The 13,336-nt window shown below is 56.9% G+C and overlaps 2 protein-coding genes across 2 annotated transcripts in view; both read left to right on the forward strand.

Annotated features, from left to right (window-relative positions):
* On the forward strand, positions 2,373-8,563 carry ENPP7 (ectonucleotide pyrophosphatase/phosphodiesterase 7). Its single transcript, XM_021415259.1, has 4 exons — positions 2,373-5,183; positions 6,100-6,245; positions 7,048-7,668; positions 8,270-8,563. Exons 1-4 carry the CDS (start codon positions 4,910-4,912, stop codon positions 8,561-8,563), a joined length of 1,335 nt encoding a protein of 444 aa, XP_021270934.1. The 5' UTR covers positions 2,373-4,909.
* CBX2 (chromobox 2) overlaps positions 10,637-13,336 on the forward strand; it is a 10,535-nt gene continuing 7,835 nt past the window's right edge. Inside the window, exon 1 of the mRNA XM_021415260.1 lies at positions 10,637-10,763. Within this exon, the coding sequence (XP_021270935.1) occupies positions 10,637-10,763 (127 nt within the window). The remainder of the gene's footprint in view (positions 10,764-13,336) is intronic.

The following is a 13,336-nucleotide window of genomic DNA, read 5'->3' on the forward strand; positions in this document are numbered from 1 at the left end:
CCCAGCCATAAGCCATTCCACTGCTGGAGGGAATTTTGCTCCATGCAGCTGGCCCAGCATCCAGGCTGCAATCAGACTGGGAATGCTCAGTCCTGCACTCCCCCTCCTCCACTTCAGACATCCCTTCTGAAAGGAATCCTTCTGAAAGGAGCAGTTCTTAATTAATATTAATACCCTGCATCATATCAGATCTTCTCATGTATTTATGCTCCCTTCCCAGGCAACTTCCCTGCCTGCCCACCCCTCTTCCAACAGGGAGATGATTACGCAGGCAGGTCCCATGTTACTGGGTGCTCCTGAGCCACGGGCCTGGCGTGGCTATAATGGATTGGTGACACCATTATATTTATGGGTATTTCAAGAGAAAGAAAAAGGCTAGTGGGTGTTCATATGTTCTTGTTGTATTATTTAAGAGAAGCCATTTGAGAGCACAGGAGAAGCAGTGCCTGCTCCCAAAAGGAGGAAAAATAATGGAGGGGAATATTTGCAAAAAGCTCAGTTAAGTAAATATTTTATGCCCAATAATGTTATGGCTTTTGAATGATGCATGCAAGGGAGTTGAAAGGAGGTGAGGCACAGAGCGAGGCAACGTACAGCGTGTGTGGAGTGCAAAGGTGTTTGTGGGGGAGGAAGGGCAAAAGGAAACACAGTGCCCTGGCAGCTGCACCTCACCCCAGCTAGGTGAGCTGAGGGAAGAGGCAGCACAGCAGGGAAGGACCGCCCCCGATTCTGGATTGACAATGCCCTTCTGTATCAGGGAAGTTAGAGCTGACCTTACAGAGGAGTGGTTTTTTTTGCCCCCAGGTGGATGACATCTGCTGACATTCTGACCCTTCTCCTCCTGTGTTTGGTGCCACATCACTGGGAGGGATGGAGAGAGAGATCTGCATCCCACTGGCCAAGATTGAGGAGCAGGGACACCAAGGGCAAGGAACTGGAAGACAAGCAGATGGTTCAGGAGGAAAAGGAAGATGGGAAAAGCAGAAGGAAGGCCAACCAGGCAGAGGGAGGCAGCAGGGCTGCCAAAGGGAGGAAAGCAGTGCTGGCACAGGCAGGGATGCTGCTCTGACCAGGGGAATTCTGCCACTTGCAGGCAGAAGCACTGGGTGAGCATCAGGCATGAGGTAAGCACAGAAGGGAGTAAAATACCATTAAGCGTAATAAGAAATGTACTTGATCAATGAGCTCTGCAGCTGAGGATCAATGGGAGGCAGACACAGCCATTAGCTAAGAAAGCTGAGAAAGAGCCCCAGGCTCTGATGGAGTGGTCAATACTGGGTTTAACAGAGCAGCAGAGGGAGGGTCCCCAGCGGGGAGCAGAGCCAGGCTGCAGCCAGGAGAGATGGAGCTGACCCCACCCCACTCCTCAGGGCTCAGACCCCCAGCAGAAAGAAGAGCCCAGGCCGTGGTTTGTTGAGAAGTGCACGCACAGGGGCTTCTTCAGGAGGGAGGTCTGATCTTCAGTCTCTGAGTAAATTCAGAGCCAGCAGCCACACGGGTAGCACCTCTGGCCCCAAGCCTGGCCCCGGTGGCAGCGCTGCCACTGGCTGCCTGGCACCAAGCCCCCACCACGCTGCTGCCCAGGACTCCATCAGGCACCCGACTGCTGCACCGAACTGACCTCACTGCTGAACTCAGCTCTGCACTCCCTTCACACATCCTCTGGGGCTGTCTGCTGCAATCCTGACCCATTGCACCGCTTCTCACTTCACTGAAACCCCATGGCCAGAGCCTGACCTCAATGAACCAAGCTAGCAGAGAAGAAAAGCAGCACTGATCTCTGTGAGCCTTCAGGGACTAGACACATAACCAGTGATGTCTCAGGAGCATTAGAGCCTGGGGTTGTGCTAAAGGCAGAGCCTGTGTGTGCGTGTGAAGACAACGAGACAAGCGGCTGTCCCCTGGGGTCCCTCCTGGGGAGGGCTCCTTGCTCCCACTGGGAGTGAAATAACAGCCCCTCTCCCAGGGGGCTGCTCCTGGCTCCTGCCACAGGACGTGCTCCAGCCTTTCAGCACTGCAGGCTGCACAGGCACGTTCCCATCATTGCCCCCTGCCCTGCAGGGATGGCTGAATGGTGAGCCCAGACTGAGCAAGGGGGGCACAGATTTTTTTGGCCCCGACCTTGGGCACATCCAGCAGTTCCCACTGGCAGAGCTCTGCCCCCTCCCCACACTGCCCACACGTTCCTCAGAACCGAATGCTTTCTGCAGCGAGCACAGCATCTGCTGGGAGAAGCAAATTTCCCATCCCAGCTGATAACAGCCAACCAGGCGAACACCTGCAGGAAGAGCTTCCTGGTGGGAATGGTGCAGACCCCCTCCCCCTACTGCCCCCACTGCCCCTCCCCATCCCCCACCCACAGTGATGCCTAGATTGCAGTAGATGGGCACACAGAAGGTGCCTCCCCCACTGGGTACAGCCCCCTCCAAAGAGCCACACCTGCCATGCTCTGCAGGGAACAGCCCCCCCAGCAGCCCCACACACCTCCCTGTGTGCAGTCCCAGCCATTGAGCTGCAGAGCTCCTCCCAGCTCTGTTCACCGGGGCAGCGTTGCAATCTTAACCACAAGGTCCTGGCAGTGGGTACTTCAGTGGCACTAATGAGCTTAGCCAGGCTCCTGGTACACGCACAGCTCTGTGCCAGGAGCCCAGAGGAGCACTGCAGATACACTCTGTCCATCAGAGGAAAGCGCAGGTTCTGTGTGAGCACGCACAGGAGCAAACCAGGACACATCAAGCCACTTTGTTCAGCTACCTTCCCACTCTCCCAGCTACCTTCCCCCTTCTCGTTCCTCCTACCTCTTCTCAGAGGGCTGCACATGCAATGCTTTGACCACTGGCTCAGGGTAACTGCTGTACAGGACAGAGCTCCTTGGAGCTGGGCAGCAAAGAAAGAAGAAAGCAGTTCCTTACTTTCTACCAGCCCATCCAGTTCATCATCTGCAGCCTGCAGCTGATCTGCCAAGCACCCAGGGAGACTGTCACTGTGCCTTCCTGCAGGGGACAGCAGCCATGCACCCACCCAGGGCCCACTCCTCACCTCTCTGGAAGCTGCACACACACTCAGATCCCTGCCTCACTCCCCTTTCTGGAGGTTTCTCCTCCTAGGCTTGAGGAAGACAGCAACAAAGAGGCAGCTGGGATGTGGGAGGGCAGTTATAAAGTGTCCCATCCCTCCCCCAACAAGCAGTGAGGCTCACCTGTGCCTGCTCCTTCACCCTGTTAGCAGGGAGCAGCTCCAGCTGTGCCAGTAACGTCCCTGTGGAGCCGAGCGACCTCTCCGTGGGACAAAGCATGAAATCCCTATCTGAAACTCAAATGGCAGCCTTCGTCCTGCTCTCCTGAGAATTTTGCAATTTTATTTTCCCTTTTTTGTTAAAAAAAGAAAGAAAGAAGGAATGAAATCCACGGGACCCACACAGACCTCTGCAGGCGTCACAGCGGGCGCTCAGCTTCCCCTCGGGTCAGCTCAGCACCGCTGGCCGCTGTGACCCCAAAGGCCACGCAACACCTACAGGCAGCAAGCTCCCGGGCACCCACCCGCAGTGCCTTCCCCATCAGCCACGGGCACACTCCCAGCACTGCTCCCATGGCCCTGGCAGCATCAGCAGCACCAGCGAGGGGCCTCTGAGCCGTGGTGTGCCCAGCTGCCCCCGGCCCTCGGGCACATCTGCTCATGGGGTGACAGCGGGGTTCTGCCGGTGCCCAATCAACTGCATCAGCTCTAAGTGCAGATTAGCAGTGTCTTCAGGTAGAGCGGCCAAAGGTAACGTTCTTTATCTGTGCCTCATGTTCCGTAGATACTGAATATCAAAATGCGCCTCGAAGCACTCCTATTACTAAGTATTCCTCAGAGATTAGAGCAGTGCTTTCTCCTCAGTACCCTCTTCTCTTCCCAGTAGAGCAGATGGACATGATATCTTATCAGGACCTTCCCATGTGCTGTTCGCCAGTAATAGCACGGGGACTTATTGACCCACCTCAGATTGGCACGTGGAATATTTAGGGCTACTCCCGAGCTGGGCAGGCAATAACATCTTTATCATGGAGCCCTTTAACCCCTCGGTGCCTGGCAGGCCCCTATGTCCTCACGGAGAGGACAATACTGGGCGGATGCTCAGGGGTACCAAGGCCAGGAAGGGAGAGCCACGGGCAGCACGACTCATCTCCCACCTCACGCTGGGAGAGGACACGTCGGGGTATGAGTCCAGGCAGATCTGGGGACCAAAGGAGATGGTTGTGCTCGGTGAAGCAGGGGAATGGCACGGCACTTGGGTAGCAAGGCAGCCAAGGAATACATCCGGAACCTGAGCAGAGAGGGAGATGAGCAAAGACACAAACGTTGAGAGTTCAGGCCCTGGGGACCCATGTCAATCTCTGTTACATAAGCCTAGAAGAGCCTTAAACTTGGTTTTGCTGAGAAAGGAGTTGTCAGCAATGATAAAACCCCGCAGAAGTCATAAAAATTACAGACAGTGATAAAACGGGACGTCGCCACAATGAAGCTTCGCAGCAGGCGGTGGGACCGGGGCCTGCACTGCGGCATGGAGGGGTCCCCATGGAGTGGGGACATGGGCTGCCAGCACATGGTGACAATGTCCTCCTTCGGGCTGCCCCGTCCTGTTCCAGCACAGCCCACCACCTCGTCCTGCTTGTGGCAGAACACTCATCCACCCTCCAGCAGCAGGAAGAGCCTCACACCCCATCCACAAGCAGGCGGCACTGCGGATGGAGGAGGCAGATGTGGTGTTGCAGGTGGAAGTCCCAGCTAATCCACTCCATCCAGACGAAAACAAAGAGGCTCCTTCTGACACGAAGTTCTGGCTGAAGCCCTGCACCTGATCAGCTATTGCAAGATTAGATAAGAGCTGAACTTAGTCCCCTCCTGCATATATTAACGCGAGCTCTGGATGTCTGCGCTACCCCTCCTCAAGGGCGAGATGATGTTCCCTTCCCTGGCGCTGCTGTTTGCTGCCCTCCCTATAGCAGGAGGCAGCCCCGTGCCGCACGCACCCGGACATGACAAACTCCTCCTGGTGTCCTTCGATGGCTTTCGGTGGGACTACGACCAGGACGTGGACACCCCCAACCTGGACGCGATGGCTGCGGAAGGGGTGAAGGCGCGGTACATGACCCCTGCCTTCGTCACCCTCACCAGCCCGTGCCACTTCACGCTGCTGACCGGTGAGTGGAATGGGAAAGGGCAAATCAGGGGTTGGGTAATAGGAAAAGGAAACCGAGCCAAGCAGGAGGCCCACGGCCCGGCCTCGATGGCACGCTGAGCTTTAGCACATACGTACTTTGGAGAAAGAGCTGAGATGCAGCAATGGTTGCAGAAGCAACAGAAGCTGTGTTCATCGGAGGTAAAGAGCATCAGACTAACCCAACAGCCTCCTTTGATAAGGCAAATGATTTTTTAGACAAGGGAGACGCAGTACATCTCATCTTCCCGGACTTCAGCAACGTATTTGATACGGTGCCACACGGGAAATCATTAGTTAAGGTGGAGAAGATGAAGATTAGTACAAAATCTCTAATGTAGGTAAGTAACCGGGTGCGGGGAAGGCAGCAGCAGGTAGCGCTGAAAGGAGCGCCGAGCCGGAGGGGGGCAGCTGGGGAATTCCTGGAGAATCAATGCCGGAGCCAATCTTATTTAAGATTTTCATTAATAACCTTGGCATAAAAGAGTGGTGCATGCTAATGAAAGCCGCTGATGAGGAAAGGCAAGGGAGGCGTTGTCGATAGAAAGGAGGGCTGGGACGTCACGCAGAAGGAACGGCGCAGCCTTGGGAAGCAGGATAATAAAAATAGCGTGAAATGTAACGGCACAAAGCGCCGGCCTGCCATTGGCAGCAGGGATTTCTGCTTTCTGCTGACCTCGTCCATTGGGAACAACAGAAAGCAAAACGGCAGAGAGATGATGGGTTCAACGCGGCGTAACGGTGAACTCTAAACAGGATGGAAAGGGCAGGAGCCACCGCAAGAGGGACGAGACCCCCAGAGCGGGTCCTGGGATGCTCCCACCACGTGGGGAGCCCCATTGGTCGGCAAGACCCCCAGCACCCCCACTCACCCCCACCCCGTCCATCTCTTCTGGCAGGGAAATACCTGGAGAATCACGGGGTCGTCCACAACATGTGGTTCAACACCAGCACGGGGGTGAAGCTGCCCTATTACAGCACGCAGGGCATCGACAGCTGGTGGGACAACGGCAGCCTGCCCATCTGGATCACGGCGCAGAGGCAGGCAAGTGGGGCCGCGCTGCTGCTGCTGCTGCTGCTGCTGCTGCTGTGCGCTCTGAGCAATGGGAGAGCCACGATCCCTAGTGGCCACGAGCAAACTTCCTCGCTGCAAGCGACAGGGCTAATTCCAGCAGCAGGAAGGAAATTAAATCCCCAGGCAGCGGCGGGTATAAGTGTGATCGTCCTGTTAAAAATAGCTAAAAATAAAAGGTGCATTTCGGGTTTATTAAGATCTTCATGAAAGAAGTTATCCACTCCCTCATTAAGGAGACCCCGGCCAACTCTTTAGGGAGCAGGCTGAGCCCGAGCACCCCACACTCTGCAGTGCACCTGCCTCATCTCCTCGGCCTCACCCAGGACATGCAGGGGGGGTTGTGCATGGGTCTGCCCCCCCGTCACCAAGGGCTGAATAAAGGCATTGAATCCGGCTTCAAGGCAGGACCTGAGACCTTGCCCCAGATACAAAACTCTGCTTATATTATATACCTCCCAAACTGGACCCATTGACTTCAGGGTGAGTGCTTGTGTGACTGGAGTAAAGCACACCTTAATGCTAGGATGGTGCAAATGGGTCACTGTTTCTGAAGTTATAGCTAGTGTTGCTAACGCCATGAGAAAACCAGCAGAGAGGGGTTCTGGGAAGGGCAGCACTTCCAGTTCATCACTTCTAATGGGTGATGAGCAAGGAAACTTTGTTAGAGGCAGAGGTTGACATGAGGGGGCTGAATGAATCAACCACATCCGTAGGTAGCGGTTGTACTGACAGAGTGAGTTCAGCTGAGTTCACACAATGTCTTCACTAACAGGGTTTAAAGACAGGCTCCATCCATTTCCCCGGGACAAAAGCGAAGTATCAAGGGGAAGAAGTGAACATGAAGCTGGTGGAGCCCCCCCTGTTCAACTACAGCAACGAAACAATCTGGAGACAGAACATTGACACCGTCATGGAATGGTTCACAGTGAACAACCTCGACTTCATCACTCTCTATTTTGGCGAGCCAGACTCAACAGGACACAAGTACGGCCCCGAATCCACGCAGAGGAGAACCATGGTCAGCCAGGTGGACAGAACCATCGGCTACTTAAGGCAGCGGATCAGGGAAAGCGGCTTGGAATCAAACCTCAACCTCATCATCACATCCGACCACGGCATGGAGACGGTCATAAAGACCAACGAGATCCACCTCCGGAACGTAGAGAACTTCACGTTCAGTGACATCCAGTTTGAACTCTTAGATTACGGACCCAACGGGCTACTGATACCAAAAGAAGGAAAATTAGAGCACGTGTATTCAGTCCTGAAAAATGCCCACCCGAAGTTACACGTCTACAAAAAAGAAGAGTTTCCAAAGAGATTCCACTATGCCAACCATCCCCGGATCACCCCGCTCCTGATGTACAGCGATCCGGGATATGTGATCCACGGGGTAAGATGCACACGCACACACTTCACTGTCTTTCTTGGGTCTGCCTCTTTCCTCCTCTCCTCCTCACAGCCCACCAGAACCTATCTGGCTTTGTGCCTTCATTTTGACCCGTCTCCCCACAAACAGATGAGAATTCCAGCTCTTTGTGCACAGAACATCTCTGCTGTGCAGAAATAAAAAGGTCTCACTCCTGTTTCATCCCAGAAGTGTTGGTGCAGGACCAGCATGAACGCAGAGTGTCAGCTGCAGGATCCTCTCCTCACCTGGCACTAAGGGAAAGCCCGAAGCCAGGACCAGCAGGCAGCTTCCCACTGTGAACTTTGGTACCACAAAATTTGGGTGCACCGCCACCGAGGAAGGGACTTGCAAGGCAGACCTGCCTAGACCCGCCCCTAGGCAGCACCCTCCACTTTTTGCCAAGTTTAGCTTTAGTAGCTCAGCCTCAAAGCCAAAAAGAACCCAAAGAGATGGTTATTAAACCCCGTGACCGCAGAACACGGGGACCTGGAGGGAGGGAGCAGGGAGTGTGCGCTGCCTCCAGGAGGCCATGCTGCGGGGGGGGGCTGAAGAGCCGGGCCACTCACATCTGTCTGCCTTCCAGAGATACAAGGTGCAGTTCAACACGGGGGAGCACGGCTTTGACAACGAGGCCATGAACATGAAAACCATCTTCCGCGCCGTGGGGCCGGCCTTCAAGCAGGGGCTCCTGGTGGAGCCCTTCGAAAGCGTCAACGTCTACGCGCTGCTCTGCGAGCTGCTGGGCATCGCGCCCGAGCCGCACGACGGTTCCCTGGACGCCACGAGGCCGATGCTGCGTGAGTGCCCCGCGTCCCCCCGAGCCCCGACGGCGCGGCCGCCCCGAGCCCGGCATTGCCGCACGGACAGCGCCACCTAGCGGCGGCCGCCCCGCTCCCACGGCACCCCCAGCGCGCTGCGCGGGCGCCCGCACGAAAGCCCCGCGGCGGTGCGCGCTTTGCTTCCCCGCACAGCCCCGCTTCTCCGCAGCAAGCCTGCCCTCGGGCTTTCAAGCTTTCCCTCTAAATACGTACAAGCGCTCCAGACACCAAAAGCAAAGCTTTATGCTGCTGGTACAGGTCAGGAACAGGAGGTGACGCGGCCAGCGGAGCATCCCTCCTGCTGATGGCCGCTCGCCGTGCCAGCCCCTGAGCGAGCTCCCCCCGCCGCAGCCGCTGCTCGCCAGGGCCGGGCCCAGCTCCCGGGTAACGCTTCACTTTTGGTGTTGCAGGTTCCAGCGCTCCTCTCCTTGCTGCCACGAAGCTGCCACTGACGCTGGGAATCGCTCTCATCCTGCGCTGCTGGGGAGGAGCGTACTAACCCCCACCAGAGGTAACTCGCTGTGCAGCCAGAAAGCTCTGTGCGGGTGCTGCCTTGTCTTGGCACGTGCCCCATTTGCTCTTCGTTTCTTTGGGCACTATCAAGCCGCGTGCTGCCCACCAGCCACATTCTGCAGAGCACAGCACCTGAAGCACACAGGCTCTCGATTTGCTGCACAGAGCAGCAGTACCACCACCAGGCCTGGGCTAGAAACAAGGGCTGGATGTCTCCCAGCCCTCCTGTTTACCTGCCCCTCCCCTCTGCAGCCTCTGTGTGCAGCAGTTGTTTGTCTAACCAAAACTTTCTGTCCTTTCTGGCTTATAGTAAAAACCGGGCAAACAGAACCCAGATACCCCGAGCTCAAAACCCCGATGTGGGAGAGGTTCTGGCTGCCATCCTGCAGAGCCACGTGCACAAAAACTTTGCCCACCCGCAGCCCTGACCCTGGGCTGTAGATGCTGCTCTTGGGAACTTTGGGAGAAAAATACACCAAGCTTTAATCCTTGATGTTCTTTTTGGAGAGACAGAATCAGGACACATCAGATCACAGCAAACGCTCAGGGACAGTGGTTCACAAGCCCAGGACCACACAGAGCCCGTGCCCACCTGTGTCAGCCCTGCCCAGTGCTCCTCTGCACAGGGCTGATGTGCCATGGATGCACGGGGCCCTTGTACAAGGTCAAACTTTTCTCCTCTGCAGGAAGCAGCCCAGGATCTCTCCTGGGGGCTCAGGGAGCAGCACAACTCCACCATCCCGGGGTCCTGGGCACTGCCCTTCCACGTGGGGCATCAGCACGGCAGCTGCCCCCACCCCGTCCCAGATGCTGAAGTGCCTCTCCCCAACCCTGTGCCTCATCTCAGGGGCTCGATAAACATCTGTTGCCATAGAGATTTGCTCGAGCTGCCTTCCCTGCATTGGTTTCACCCAATAAGATGAAACAAGAGACGCACGCTTCACTCAGAAAAAAAAAACAGGAAGAAAATGTTTGGCTTGAAACCATATTGGGGGTGGGGGTCAGGCCGGCAGCATGCAGAGCAAACAGTCCATTAGGCAAACAATGGGGAGGCTCTGCAAGGGGAGCCACGTGGGCCAGCACTGCAAATATTATTTAAAATAATACCGATGCGGTCACCTTCAAAGTAATCCTGCTGCGACCTTGGGGCTTTCCGCCCCGGGCAGAGGCAGCCAGGGCTGGGGTGACACTGCTGGTCCCAGTGACCCTGGCAGCACAGCCCCGTGGAGCTGAGAACCGAGGGAGGCACGGCCGTGCCAGGGTCCCCATGTGCCCAGCCATGTGGTCGCAGCACAGGGCAGCGCACGCCGCTCTCAGGAGCTCTCCTGCTGTGAGCCCTTACCTAACGCTGGGGCTCATCTCAGCTGTGAACTCAGCTGCTCGAGTGACACAGGGCGATGTCCAGCAGACAGCCGTCCTGGCCGGAGGGGGAGCACGGTGCCATCCCGCTGAGCGCACAGCGCGCTGCTACACGCAGCCCCGAGCCGCTACTTTGACTTGGAGCGGGGATGAGAAACGAAGGAAGCGTTGAATCGGTGTATTTGCAGCACAGGACACCCAGCCCCGCGCTCCGAGCCACCAGGAGCGGGGCTCGCTCCTTCCCCGCCCCCTGGGCCGAGATGAAGGAGGGGAGCGGGAGGCCGAGCGACGCGGAGCGGATGCGGAGCGCCCGGTGCGGCTCCCGGTGCAGTTCCGAGTGCCGGCGGGCGGTGGCCCCCGCGCCGTGCTCAGCGCCGGGAGCTCCCGGTACCGGCCCCGCACAGCCCCGCAGCGCCGCTCCGTTCCCGCAGTGCCGGCGGAGCTGTGCGAGGCCCGGCGGGGGAGGGGGGGCCGCTCCCAGGTGCTGCCCGAACACGGAACGATTTCCAGCCCGGCCTCTCCCTGTGCAAACTCCATAACCCGAAGCCGGCGTCAAACGTTGTCCTTGAGTCCTTCCCGACCCTTCCCTTCGCATCTCACACCTCGCACGTTTTCACCGCGTGACGTTTCAGCCCCGGCCGGCAGCCAAACCCCCGCCTGCAGCCGCTCAGCCCGGCCCTGCGCTGTGCCTCCCCCCCCCCTCCATCCCCACGTAATTCATTCCCCGCCGCCCCCCCTCCCCAGGGCTGAGGGTCACGCAGCAGGGAGAGGCCTGTTGTGCATTGCATCCCAATTTGCTATGCATTTCCACACCATTTGCTCCCCTTTCTTTTTCCCGCACTAGAAAGATGCTTGCTACCCAGGGGTCCAAACTGCTCCAAGATGGTAACATAACAACAAACACCGACATACATATATTTATGTTTTTACGGCGCACACGGTTTGCAGGAAAACCACTGCACCGGGGACGGCCCACATCCCTACAGCCCCCGCACAGCACCACAGCACCCAGCAGCAGATGCTCTCCGCTGCCCCATGTCACACAGCTGCACGGTGCCATCCCCAGCTGCGTGCAGCCCGATGCTACACAGACCCCTGTGCCTCAGTTGACTGATGCTTTGGGAAAACCACCATTTGCCCACAGCAAATATGGCCACCGTGGCACACATCTTCCTCCCCCCCCGCCCCTAAATCTCACTCTTTGAAGCCAGAGGAGTTTTGTGCCCTTGGCACCCCTCCGTGCCGTGCATGAGGCTGCAGCTTCCCACCTCCATGCAGGTGACAAAGCCGTGGGCTGCGGGCACAACCTCACACTGCTGGTGGAAGGAAAGAAGAAAGCCATGCTGAATTATTCAATATTTTACCAATGGTAATTTAACTGCAGCTTCAACTTTTGCGTGCCGCATGGGGCTCCTATGGGCTGGCAAGCAGGAAGGCAAAACCCTGCACTGCTTCACCTCAGTGGAAACCCAACTTGCTGTCCAGGGACACCCACGCTCTTCCGAAGCCCATCCCAGCGTCCTGTAATCCTCCTCACCAACCTCACCCCAAGGTTCTGCTCTCCGTGTGCAGCCGCTCCTCCCTCACCTGAGCGCAGCACAGCCCCGCTAACCACCACGGCCCCACGACACGAGGCATTCCCGGCACGTCTCACATACTTGGGAAGGGCTATCCAATTACATCCTGCCAGGTCAGCTCATGGGTCTGCATCTCTTTTTTTAAGGTGCTCCAATTCTCACTGTCCTGGTCCCATCGGGCACACGTGGTCCCTGCCAGCAGCCCAGCACCGGGGAGGGCAGGCAGCGATGCTTTCAGCAACGGCATTTGACCACAGCTGAGCTGCAAAGCAAAAGGTCTGAATCCCAGCATAAACCCTCACAAGATTTGAGCATTAAAAAAAAAAAGATCCTGCGATACTGACATCTGCTTCCTGGTTTTGCTACTCTTCAAGGCAACGAGTTCGGTCTTTTTTAGTGCTTATATCGCGCTCTTTCTTTTCCTTTCCTTCCTTTTTCTTTTATGGGAAAAAGTCAGATTTGTCATTTGACCACACAGCTCCGTCTCAGGAGCGTTATTAAAGCCGTCAAATAATGGGAAACCTGTGACCGAGCTGAGGAAGCTGGCACGCCACACCGAGGTGGGGAACAGCAAGGGAGCAAGCCACCATGTGGGGTTTGGATCGCCAAGGGGTGACCCGAGGTGCCAGGGAGAAGGACCCCAGTGCAGAACACACAGCTCCTGAGGAACCCTGGGGACGGGACCCAAAGCTCCCCGGCTCAGCCCACGCAAAGTGACAATGCAGCAACCCAGAACTTCTTCCCATCGAAGGCAATGGGAGCTTGGTTCAGCATCCAGTGTGCTGGGAGGCACACGGTGCGCTGGGACACACGGCACTGCAGGCATCTGGGTTGTTCTGGAAATGAAGGGACGGCGCTGGTCGGGAGGGGGTCACGCAGGAACAACCGCGCACCGGACGCAGCACTGCAAACCCCGCACACGCTCAGTCCTCAGCCAGCCCCGGAGCTCTGCTGCCACCTCCCTGCCTCAGCTTCTCCCAGGCTCAGGCAAACAAAGCACCAACACCCAGCCCAGCCTCTCCCTCGGCGCTCTGCAAAGGAAGAAACCCATTCATGCATTTTTGCATCCTCCAGAGGAGCTCAGCAGCACCAACACCGCACGTCAGCGAACCCCCAGGAGAGAGCCCACCCAGAGCTGCAGGAACACGGGGTGATTTCCTCAGGGTTATTATTTCCTCGGGGTCATTATTCCCTCGGTGCTCCTCTCGCACTGCCTATGCAGGCAGCTCAGGCCACTGGAGCCGACACAAAGCACCCTCAATGCCAAACTGTGCCCGCAAGCAGCTCTTGTGCAGGATGGAAACTCTCATACGGTTGTTGGATTTTTTTTTTTTTTTGACCGCACACAAAGACCAGAGCTAAATTAACTCGAAAGAACGAGGG

The sequence above is a fragment of the Numida meleagris genome, chromosome 17, assembly GCF_002078875.1.
Source record: "Numida meleagris isolate 19003 breed g44 Domestic line chromosome 17, NumMel1.0, whole genome shotgun sequence".
NCBI lineage: Eukaryota > Metazoa > Chordata > Aves > Galliformes > Numididae > Numida > Numida meleagris.